General features: G+C 48.2%; 1 protein-coding gene across 2 annotated transcripts in view; it reads right to left on the bottom strand.

Moving 5' to 3' along the window:
- sphk2 (sphingosine kinase 2) overlaps positions 1 to 12219 on the bottom strand; it is a 45455-nt gene that overhangs the window by 15033 nt on the left and 18203 nt on the right. For both annotated transcript variants that reach the window (XM_084336890.1, XM_084336891.1), the window contains exons 3-4: positions 3553 to 3702; positions 3149 to 3243 (exon numbers count right to left, since the gene is read on the bottom strand). In XM_084336890.1, coding sequence (XP_084193016.1) covers positions 3149 to 3243; positions 3553 to 3702 — 245 coding nt within the window. The remainder of the gene's footprint in view (positions 1 to 3148; positions 3244 to 3552; positions 3703 to 12219) is intronic.

A 12219-nucleotide genomic window follows, 5' to 3' on the forward strand; every position in this document is an offset into this window, starting at 1 on the left:
GGGCACAGAGGCGTGTCGGGGGCACAGAGGCGTGTCGGGGGCACAGAGGCGTGTCGGGGGCACAGAGGCGTGTCGGGGGCACAGAGGCGTGTCGGGGGCACAGAGGCGTGTCGGGGGCACAGAGGCGTGTCGGGGGCACAGAGGCGTGTCGGGGGCACAGAGGCGTGTCGGGGGCACAGAGGCTAAAAGACTATGGCGTGTCGGGGGCACAGAGGCGTGTCGGGGGCACAGAGGCTAAAAGACTATGGCGTGTCGGGGGCACAGAGGCGTGTCGGGGGCACAGAGGCTAAAAGACTATGGCGTGTCGGGGGCACAGAGGCGTGTCGGGGGCACAGAGGCTAAAAGACTATGGCGTGTCGGGGGCACAGAGGCGTGTCGGGGGCACAGAGGCTAAAAGACTATGGCGTGTCGGGGGCACAGAGGCTAAAAGACTATGGCGTGTCGGGGGCACAGAGGCTAAAAGACTATGGCGTGTCGGGGGCACAGAGGCTAAAAGACTATGGCGTGTCGGGGGCACAGAGGCGTGTCGGGGGCACAGAGGCGTGTCGGGGGCACAGAGGCGTGTCGGGGGCACAGAGGCTAAAAGACTATGGCGTGTCGGGGGCACAGAGGCTAAAAGACTATGGCGTGTCGGGGGCACAGAGGCGTGTCGGGGGCACAGAGGGTAAAAGACTGGCGTGTCGTGGGCACAGAGGCTAAAAGCAGAGTTCCCAAGTTCAGTGTAAACTCTGTAAGTCGATCATTGGAGCGAGTAATGATACGGCCAAGTCCAATCATGAAGTGATATAAGGGGGAAGATCTCCAACAATGTCTTTATATAGAAATAGATACCAGTGGTTAGGTGGCCGAGCGGAGATTGCGCTCGTCACCAGCCCCGGAGCTGTGAGCTGGATTCGCCTGTTCGAATCCAGCTCACAGCTCCGGGGTTGTCACCAGCTTGGCTGGCCGTCTGCACTAATACAATTGGCTGTATTAGAGGGTGGGAGAAGCTGGCGGGGTGGGTCCGGGTCGTTGTAAACAGCGACTCCTACAGTTCGGTCGGGGCGCCTGCTAAGCGCGGATTGGACGTGAGGGGGATAGTGTGGTCCTCCCACACGCTACGCCCTCTCGATGAGAATCCGCGCTGCCAGGTGAAAAGAAGCGGTGATTGGCTGGACGTGTGTCGGAGGAAGCACGTGGTAGCCTCCACTCTCCCAGATGATCTGACTGTGGGGGGTAAGTGCGCAGCGACCAGGAAGGGACTGGGAATTGGCATACGACTAACATTGGGATGGGAGAAAATCGGAGGAAAATGGAGGGGGGAAAAGACAAAAAAAAAAAAAAAAAAAAAAAGATACCAGTGCACACATTTTAAATTACTTCCAATTACGTCTGGCACAGCCTACTTAGTTGGTCTAGGGTTAATCTTTCTAATGCATAGCTGGGCAGTCACTTTTTACCCAACATCTGACATTTACTCAAATCTTCCAACAGACGGTTTAACTGCAGAAAATTAAGCCTCTGTGTTGCGATCACTCCATTGCCCTCATTAACACAGCCTCAGCCCCAAAGGCATGCATCTAAATAGCGTGTGTACGAATACACAGAAGACACGTGATGATGAAATCACCTCTGTGTTTACGAGCAAATCTGACAAGCCTAGTTGATGGTTCCCAGAGGGCACACAGTGATGTTGATGGGATTAAAGTCACATTACTGGATGGAGCGCTCGTATAGGCAGCTATACGTCCAGAACTACAAAGAAATTATGCTTATGAAACTCTTGATTTATATAGTAGGGATGGGCATCGATTTTCAAATATTCGTTAAATTATACATTTCGCTTAGTAATCGAATAGTTCCCAGTGACTATCGAATAGTAATCTTGTGGGTTTTGCCCATCCCTAAATTATAGGGCGATATTATTGCCTGATAGGAATTCTTTGGTTGCCGTGTCTGGGGGCAACGACAACACAGTGATACAAATATATTGCTCATATTGGGCAATTCATATTGTCCGATTGATCCGTCTGGCTTTACTGCATACTATACTCGAGCTATAAAAAGAGAGCGACGCCGACAACAAGTGTCTCTTTACCCAAAGTGTTGTATACACTCATTTTCAACAGCAGTCAAGGCATGTATTCATCAAGCATCGTTTGTTTTGACGTGTTGTTCCGTTTGGTTGTTTATATTTTCTATTTATTTTATACTTGAGTACTTTCTTTTCTTGCTATGCGACTCACTGTGAAGCACTTTGGTTGACAAGTGTCATGTTTAAATGTGCTATACAAATCAATTTGCTTGATTGATTTGATTGATTGATCTTCAAGTGGAGTGCTGATCTGAGACCCGATTGGCTCAGCATAATGCATTCAGTGCCATTCAGGCAGTAATGGCACTTTTAGGATGGTGTGGGAAAGAGAAATTAAAAACAGGACAAGAGAAAGGCATGTTGCTATGGTGTTGGTATTGTTTACCAGCAAGCTAGCTAACGGTGACTTTGCTCTTCAAGAAGGCTCGTTATCCGCTAATGCTAGTTAATAATATAGCATAACAGACTTTCCATATATTTCCTGGTATTCTGCTCAGCTGTTTATCGGCTGTCTTATGTCAGCTTTTTTTCATAGCAAAATCTCAGTAAGATTTCAGGCTCTGATCATATTATAAATCCATGTGTTGTTGCACCAAAATGATCAGCTTCTAATTGGTAACACGGTTTCTTCAGGTACATTGTAGTCACGTAACATCTGGTAGTAAATTCCGCTGCGGAGGACAGCGAAGAGTTAAAACATTTGAACAGCAATGCAGTCTACAGTTACTGGTATTCTCATCCACTAAAATCATTCCGTCTGCCTGAATCCACACAAATGCAGCATAATCGGCATCAGGTCTCATGACTGTCCTCATGCAGCTGGTCCTAGATCAGCGTCAGGTCTCATGACTGTCCTCATGCAGCTGGTCCTAGATCAGCGTCAGGTCTCATGACTGTCCTCATGCAGCTGGTCCTAGATCAGCGTCAGGTCTCATGACTGTCCTCATGCAGCTGGTCCTAGATCAGCGTCAGGTCTCATGACTGTCCTCATGCAGCTGGTCCTAGATCAGCGTCAGGTCTCATGACTGTCCTCATGCAGCTGGTCCTAGATCAGCGGCAGGTCTCACGACTCACCTCATGCAACAGGCCGTCTCCAGAGATGATGACGATGCCGTCCCACTCTGGGAGAGACACCTCTTTGATGAGCTCCCTGGCGTGGTTCTGGCGCTCTGAGGAGAGAACGGCACACAAACACTTGTTTTTAATGGGACCTAATGATCTGTCTGAGTGAAGGCCATGGCAGTATCATAAGTTACTTTAGTTGCCAAATAACAATGAAGATGTCCTGGTTTTATAAGCACAGAGACATATTAACATATGTCAATGATATAGTAAATATTGGCACACGTGGTACAAGGCCGACAGGTACTCACGTACAGTGCAAAATTATGATAAAACAGTAGTAGACTATAATACACTACATGTCTACAGTATACACAAATACTATGTAGACCAGTGGTTATTCTGATGCATGTTACCTGTCTGTATCAAGTTATAGCTGATGTTAGCCTCTCTGATCATTGGCAGGATGTGAGTCTGACACCACTGCATAGCCTGGCCCCTACCACTGAAGGGGTTGACCAATAGCAGCAGCCGACGGGGACGAGGTAGCAGACTTCTGGAAAATTCTGGAAATTGAAGAGGCAGAAAAACAACAAAACAAAATCTCCATTAGAAAACACATAACGTAACTTCAGGCAGTAAATAGGACTCAATTAGTGGTTACTTTACTGCACTGGTCTGGCAAACAAGCCCACTGGGACGTCAGCTAAGCTATCATCAGTACAGTGTTGCAGAGCCCTGGATCTTGAGTGCATCGAACCATTAAAATGGTTTAATTTCCACTCCTTGGGAACTAATTCATTCTGCACAACATTGTTGCTGTTGAGTATTCTGCACAACATTGTTGCTGTTGAGTATTCTGCACAACATTGTTGCTGTTGAGTATTCTGCACAACATTGTTGCTGTTGAGTATTCTGCACAACACTGTTGCTGTTGAGTATTCTGCACAACATTGTTGCCGTTGAGTATTCTGCACAACATTGTTGCTGTTGAGTATTCTGCACAACACTGAGTATTCTGCACAACACTGAGTATTCTGCACAACATCGCTGCTCTTGAGTATTCTGCACAACATCGCTGCTCTTGAGTATTCTGCACAACATTTGGAATTCTGATAGAACTTTTGTGGAAAAATACAAAAAGGCACTGCACGCAGGGCGCCCCAGTAGCACACCACATAGCGCGCTGAGTCGCGAATCGGTCGCCCCGGGTTCGATTCCCCGACCCGGTGGCCATATGTCTTCCCCTCCCGTTTCACCCTCTCTCCTCTGTCGGTCCTGTGTGGCCAAAAGGTCCTGCGTTGACCAAAAAAGCTGAAAATACTATAAAAAAATAAATATATATAATAAAAAAAAGGCACTGCACTCAATTCCCGAGGCATAGGAAAAAAAACAGACATCACAAGTAACATTTAGAACTTTTTAAGACCCTGTAGGAACCCTGATCACAGGGATTTCTTTTTTTTAAATCCACTTTTTCTCCCCATTTTCAATTTTTTTCCCATCCCAATTTCGTATTATACAATTCTTCCCTCCCCAACATGTCGGTTGTAGTGAGGACAGAAGCCTTGCATCACGTGTCCCCTCCGGTACACGAGGAGGCAGCCTGTCGCATCTTTTCACCGCAGCAGCTCGAACTCTCTGTGGCGAGGAGTAACACGTGGGAGGCTCACGCTGCCCCCGCTACTTACTGCTTCCGCCGCACCGGCGTCACCAAACAGACCTGTAGGAGTCGCTGTCCACAACGTCCAATCCCTACCCACCGGCTTTCACACCCTCTTAACACTTGCCAATTGTGTTAGTATGAACGACCGGCCGGTAGCAACGCCGAGAGCTGGGCTTGAACCCAGCGTCTCCTGCGTTAGAGGCAAGCGCCTTGCCCACTGCGCCAATCAGCCGCCCAATCACAGGGAATCTTAAAGGGTTTGTTGTGTACAGAGGTGAATCATCCTGTACCCAATCAACCAGAGGTACAGCATTGTACAGCAACAGAAAACCAAGGGCACAAAGAAAGCCTGCCCTACTAATTTCTATACTGTCCTTCATCTACACAGGTATGACACTATAGGAGAAAGAAACTGCTGTCTAGCACTAGGATGCCTTCTTTTTGGTATATTACCGATGTGCAGATGCAGGTAGGGGGTTAGATGACTACGAAAAACCAAGAATTAGACCCAGGACACAACGCCTACCTGAGCAGCGTATGCCGCAGAACTTTGCTTTTCACTTCAGCACCCATGTTAACACTTTGATTGCCACTCAGGAGTTTTCTCGGATTTATAACAGTTACGTTGAAAGAACTTTTTTTTTAAGCGATCTGAAATCATATTGCATCACGCAAGCCTACCCTAGCCTACCCAAGAGCCGCCGGCGATCAGATGTGGAAAAAAGCGCCCCCTATCGTCTCCCAGATGACATCAGGGATTTTGGAATGGACTCAATGAAAATGGATGGGGGAAAAAATCCTGTACTCCACATTTTCCAGTCCACTGATGCAGCCGGGGTTACCAGAGTTCATTATGGATCCTCTGAGCCCCGCGGAATCATGAGTTCTACTGTATACACGTTAGATCTATACACTTATCGATTTTTTCTAATGGTGATCAGGAATTGGAATATACCAGTTGGATACCATCTGATGTCAGGTAAGGAATCTATGTTATCAGTGTTAGGATAATCAGACTCGTTTTGATGAAGATATAAGCTGTTTTGTGAAATGTGCTCTATCGGTTTCACTGTAAAATCCATGAGGAAATGAAAACGGCTATTATCAGCGCGCGGCTCGAATGGGCGTGCGTGTACGTATAATATTGATCATCTAGCGTTTATTTGAAAACGATTCATAAATAGGCCGACAAATATCAACGTTCTGGAATATTCCAGTAAAAGACGATTATCACAGAATGGCCCAGAATGGGCTGTTTTTTTTTTACCTCAAAACGGGTGCTTTTCAAAATGCTCTCAAACGGAAATGAAGCGATAAAAAACCAATCTGCCTCGACAGCACTGACTGGAAAATGATTCTTTGATAAGCGACTGGCAGATTAGACACATAATTTAAAACATAGATTAGGCGATATTAACGTTAACATTGAAGTGGATGGTGGCATTCAAGCACCAAGTCGTGCGCCCCCTGGTGGCACTGAAAGTGTTAACAGATTAGAGCAGCCACACAGCTCAAGCCACACTGCGGCAGCGTGTCATCTAGACTTTTGGCACTGGAGCCTATTTCTTCTGCGCGACGCACGCGGTTCTCTTGACACCTTTCGCTATAGCTTCAATGTCTTTATCTGTAGATTATGTCACAGATAACATTGTGTGTTATCAAAGGAGAAAGTGGGGACTACATGTGTACTAGAAATGTAAGCTATGATTGTATCATGTTAATAAGTTAATAGAACATCAGGTGAAGGGCAGTCGTTTTCCATTCCTCTCCCCCTCTCTTGCTCTGAACGAGGGAAAAACTCAAATAACGTGGCTGCTTTCTGGTTACAACTTCACTTTTCAGACCGCTCATTAAGGATGGATGACATGAGGGCGGCTAGGTGGTGTAGTGGGCAAGGCACTCGCCACCAATGTGGAGACGCTGGGTTCGCGTGTTCGAATCCAGCTCTCCACATTGTTTTCAGTTTAGCTGGTCGTCCGCAGTAATACACATTGGCCGTATTACGGGGAGGGAAACTGATGGGTGGTGATCGGGCGTTGTGGACAGCGTCTCCTACAGGTCGGTTGGTGCGCCTGCGCAGTAGAATCAGGAAGTGTCGGGGGCAGCGTGAGCCTCCCACGCGTTACTCCTCGACACTGAGAGATCGAGCTGCGCAGGTGAAAAGATGCGACTGCTGTTACCTCAAGTACCGGAGGGGACTTGTGCTATGTATGACTTAGTCCACATTGCAGCCGGCTTGTGGGAGGCAAGAAACAGCGTTCATGACAGGGGAGGGTTGAATTGGATGATACGAAATTGGGATGGGAGAAAAATATAGAAAAATGGGAGAAAAAGTGGATAAAAAAAAAAAAAGGATGGATGACATGAAACATTCTATTAATTGATGGGCAAACTCAGTGTAGAGAGATGGGGCCGGCAGTAGCAGCACCGCAGCAGTGATGACATCTGACTGAGTGGAACACAACATGCGCAGAGCCGCAGCAGTTCAGCGACGTAGCCGTTCACACACACAGGTGAAGTAAGCTGTGTGGACAGAGCGTTACGCAGCCTAAACAGGTAAAGTAAGCTGTGTGGACAGAGCGTTAAACAGCCTAAACAGGTAAAGTAAGCTGTGTGGACAGAGCGTTAAGCAGCCTAAACAGGTGAAGTAAGCTGTGTGGACAGAGCGTTACGCAGCCTAAACAGGTGAAGTAAGCTGTGTGGACAGAGCGTTACGCAGCCTAAACAGGTGAAGTAAGCTGTGTGGACAGAGCGTTAAGCAGCCTAAACAGGTGAAGTAAGCTGTGTGGACAGAGCGTTAAGCAGCAGCCTAAACAGGTAAAGTAAGCTGTGTGGACAGAGCGTTAAACAGCCTAAACAGGTGAAGTAAGCTGTGTGGACAGAGCGTTACGCAGCCTAAACAGGTGAAGTAAGCTGTGTGGACAGAGCGTTACGCAGCCTAAACAGGTGAAGTAAGCTGTGTGGACAGAGCGTTAAGCAGCAGCCTAAACAGGTAAAGTAAGCTGTGTGGACAGAGCGTTAAGCAGCCTAAACAGGTGAAGTAAGCTGTGTGGACAGAGCGTTACGCAGCCTAAACAGGTGAAGTAAGCTGTGTGGACAGAGCGTTACGCAGCCTAAACAGGTGAAGTAAGCTGTGTGGACAGAGCGTTACGCAGCCTAAACAGGTGAAGTAAGCTGTGTGGACATAGCGTTACGCAGCCTAAACAGGTGAAGTAAGCTGTGTGGACAGAGCGTTAAGCAGCAGCCTAAACAGGTAAAGTAAGCTGTGTGGACAGAGCATTACGCAGCCTAAACAGGTGAAGTAAGCTGTGTGGACAGAGCGTTAAGCAGCCTAAACAGGTAAAGTAAGCTGTGTGGACAGAGCGTTACGCAGCCTAAACAGGTGAAGTAAGCTGTGTGGACAGAGCGTTAAGCAGCAGCCTAAACAGGTAAAGTAAGCTGTGTGGACAGAGCGTTAAGCAGCCTAAACAGGTGAAGTAAGCTGTGTGGACAGAGCGTTAAGCAGCAGCCTAAACAGGTAAAGTAAGCTGTGTGGACAGAGCGTTACGCAGCCTAAACAGGTGAAGTAAGCTGTGTGGACAGAGCGTTACGCAGCCTAAACAGGTGAAGTAAGCTGTGTGGACAGAGCGTTACGCAGCCTAAACAGGTGAAGTAAGCTGTGTGGACAGAGCGTTACGCAGCCTAAACAGGTGAAGTAAGCTGTGTGGACAGAGCGTTACGCAGCCTAAACAGGTGAAGTAAGCTGTGTGGACAGAGCGTTAAGCAGCAGCCTAAACAGGTAAAGTAAGCTGTGTGGACAGAGCATTACGCAGCCTAAACAGGTGAAGTAAGCTGTGTGGACAGAGCGTTAAGCAGCCTAAACAGGTAAAGTAAGCTGTGTGGACAGAGCGTTACGCAGCCTAAACAGGTAAAGTAAGCTGTGTGGACAGAGCGTTACGCAGCCTAAACAGGTGAAGTAAGCTGTGTGGACAGAGCGTTAAGCAGCCTAAACAGGTGAAGTAAGCTGTGTGGACAGAGCGTTACGCAGCCTAAACAGGTGAAGTAAGCTGTGTGGACAGAGCGTTAAGCAGCAGCCTAAACAGGTGAAGTAAGCTGTGTGGACAGAGCGTTAAGCAGCCTAAACAGGTGGAGTAAGCTGTGTGGACAGAGCGTTACGCAGCCTAAACAGGTGAAGTAAGCTGTGTGGACAGAGCGTTACGCAGCCTAAACAGGTGAAGTAAGCCGTGTGGACAGAGCGTTACGCAGCCTAAACAGGTGAAGTAAGCTGTGTGGACAGAGCGTTAAGCAGCCTAAACAGGTGAAGTAAGCTGTGTGGACAGAGCGTTAAGCAGCCTAAACAGGTGAAGTAAGCTGTGTGGACAGAGCGTTAAGCAGCCTAAACAGGTGAAGTAAGCTGTGTGGACAGAGCGTTAAGCAGCCTAAACAGGTGAAGTAAGCTGTGTGGACAGAGCGTTACGCAGCAGCCTAAACAGGTGAAGTAAGCTGTGTGGACAGAGCGTTAAACAGCCTAAACAGGTGAAGTAAGCTGTGTGGACAGAGCGTTACACAGCCTAAACAGGTGAAGTAAGCTGTGTGGACAGAGCGTTAAGCAGCAGCCTAAACAGGTGAAGTAAGCTGTGTGGACAGAGCGTTAAACAGCAGCCTAAACAGGTGAAGTAAGCTGTGTGGACAGAGCGTTAAACAGCCTAAACAGGTGAAGTAAGCTGTGTGGACAGAGCGTTAAGCAGCCTAAACAGGTGAAGTAAGCTGTGTGGACAGAGCATTACGCAGCCTAAACAGGTGAAGTAAGCTGTGTGGACAGAGCGTTAAGCAGCCTAAACAGGTGAAGTAAGCTGTGTGGACAGAGCGTTAAACAGCAGCTTAAACAGGTGAAGTAAGCTGTGTGGACAGAGCGTTACGCAGCCTAAACAGGTGAAGTAAGCTGTGTGGACAGAGCGTTAAGCAGCAGCCTAAACAGGTGAAGTAAGCTGTGTGGACAGAGCGTTAAGCAGCCTAAACAGGTGAAGTAAGCTGTGTGGACAGAGCGTTAAGCAGCAGCCTAAACAGGTGAAGTAAGCTGTGTGGACAGAGCGTTAAGCAGCAGCCTAAACAGGTGAAGTAAGCTGTGTGGACAGAGCGTTAAGCAGCAGCCTAAACAGGTGAAGTAAGCTGTGTGGACAGAGCGTTAAGCAGCAGCCTAAACAGGTGAAGTAAGCTGTGTGGACAGAGCGTTAAACAGCAGCCTAAACAGGTGAAGTAAGCTGTGTGGACAGAGCGTTACGCAGCCTAAACAGGTGAAGTAAGCTGTGTGGACAGAGCGTTACGCAGCCTAAACAGGTGAAGTAAGCCGTGTGGACAGAGCGTTACGCAGCCTAAACAGGTGAAGTAAGCTGTGTGGACAGAGCGTTAAGCAGCCTAAACAGGTGAAGTAAGCTGTGTGGACAGAGCGTTAAGCAGCCTAAACAGGTGAAGTAAGCTGTGTGGACAGAGCGTTAAGCAGCCTAAACAGGTGAAGTAAGCTGTGTGGACAGAGCGTTAAGCAGCCTAAACAGGTGAAGTAAGCTGTGTGGACAGAGCGTTACGCAGCAGCCTAAACAGGTGAAGTAAGCTGTGTGGACAGAGCGTTACACAGCCTAAACAGGTGAAGTAAGCTGTGTGGACAGAGCGTTAAGCAGCAGCCTAAACAGGTGAAGTAAGCTGTGTGGACAGAGCGTTAAACAGCAGCCTAAACAGGTGAAGTAAGCTGTGTGGACAGAGCGTTAAACAGCCTAAACAGGTGAAGTAAGCTGTGTGGACAGAGCATTACGCAGCCTAAACAGGTGAAGTAAGCTGTGTGGACAGAGCGTTAAGCAGCCTAAACAGGTGAAGTAAGCTGTGTGGACAGAGCGTTAAACAGCAGCCTAAACAGGTGAAGTAAGCTGTGTGGACAGAGCGTTACGCAGCCTAAACAGGTGAAGTAAGCTGTGTGGACAGAGCGTTAAGCAGCAGCCTAAACAGGTGAAGTAAGCTGTGTGGACAGAGCGTTAAACAGCCTAAACAGGTGAAGTAAGCTGTGTGGACAGAGCGTTACACAGCCTAAACAGGTGAAGTAAGCTGTGTGGACAGAGCGTTAAGCAGCAGCCTAAACAGGTGAAGTAAGCTGTGTGGACAGAGCGTTAAGCAGCCTAAACAGGTGAAGTAAGCTGTGTGGACAGAGCGTTAAGCAGCAGCCTAAACAGGTGAAGTAAGCTGTGTGGACAGAGCGTTAAGCAGCAGCCTAAACAGGTGAAGTAAGCTGTGTGGACAGAGCGTTAAGCAGCAGCCTAAACAGGTGAAGTAAGCTGTGTGGACAGAGCGTTAAGCAGCCTAAACAGGTGAAGTAAGCTGTGTGGACAGAGCGTTAAACAGCAGCCTAAACAGGTGAAGTAAGCTGTGTGGACAGAGCGTTACGCAGCCTAAACAGGTGAAGTAAGCTGTGTGGACAGAGCGTTAAGCAGCAGCCTAAACAGGTGAAGTAAGCTGTGTGGACAGAGCGTTAAACAGCCTAAACAGGTGAAGTAAGCTGTGTGGACAGAGCGTTACACAGCCTAAACAGGTGAAGTAAGCTGTGTGGACAGAGCGTTAAGCAGCAGCCTAAACAGGTGAAGTAAGCTGTGTGGACAGAGCGTTAAGCAGCCTAAACAGGTGAAGTAAGCTGTGTGGACAGAGCGTTAAGCAGCAGCCTAAACAGGTGAAGTAAGCCGTGTGGACAGAGCGTTAAGCAGCAGCCTAAACAGGTGAAGTAAGCTGTGTGGACAGAGCGTTAAGCAGCAGCCTAAACAGGTGAAGTAAGCTGTGTGGACAGAGCGTTAAGCAGCCTAAACAGGTGAAGTAAGCTGTGTGGACAGAGCGTTAAACAGCAGCCTAAACAGGTGAAGTAAGCTGTGTGGACAGAGCGTTAAGCAGCCTAAACAGGTGAAGTAAGCTGTGTGGACAGAGCATTACACAGCAGCCTAAACAGGTGAAGTAAGCTGTGTGGACAGAGCATTACGCAGCCTAAACAGGTGAAGTAAGCTGTGTGGACAGAGCATTACGCAGCAGCCTAAACAGGTGAAGTAAGCTGTGTGGACAGAGCGTTAAGCAGCAGCCTAAACAGGTGAAGTAAGCTGTGTGGACAGAGCGTTAAGCAGCCTAAACAGGTGAAGTAAGCTGTGTGGACAGAGCGTTAAGCAGCCTAAACAGGTGAAGTAAGCTGTGTGGACAGAGCGGTACGCAGCAGCCTAAACAGGTGAAGTAAGCTGTGTGGACAGAGCGGTACGCAGTAGCCTAAACGTCCTAAACTTCACACCCAGCACAAGGCCCATCTATCCAGTAGCACTAGGGGTGCACCGATATATCGGTCAGGTATCGGTATCGGCCGATAAGTGCCTTGTTGACTGCAATCGGCCTATCGGCCGATAAGCTCAAATGTGCCGATAGC

The sequence above is a fragment of the Notolepis coatsorum genome (genome assembly GCF_963971535.1).
Source record: "Notolepis coatsorum genome assembly, chromosome: 19".
Lineage (NCBI taxonomy): Eukaryota > Metazoa > Chordata > Actinopteri > Aulopiformes > Paralepididae > Notolepis > Notolepis coatsorum.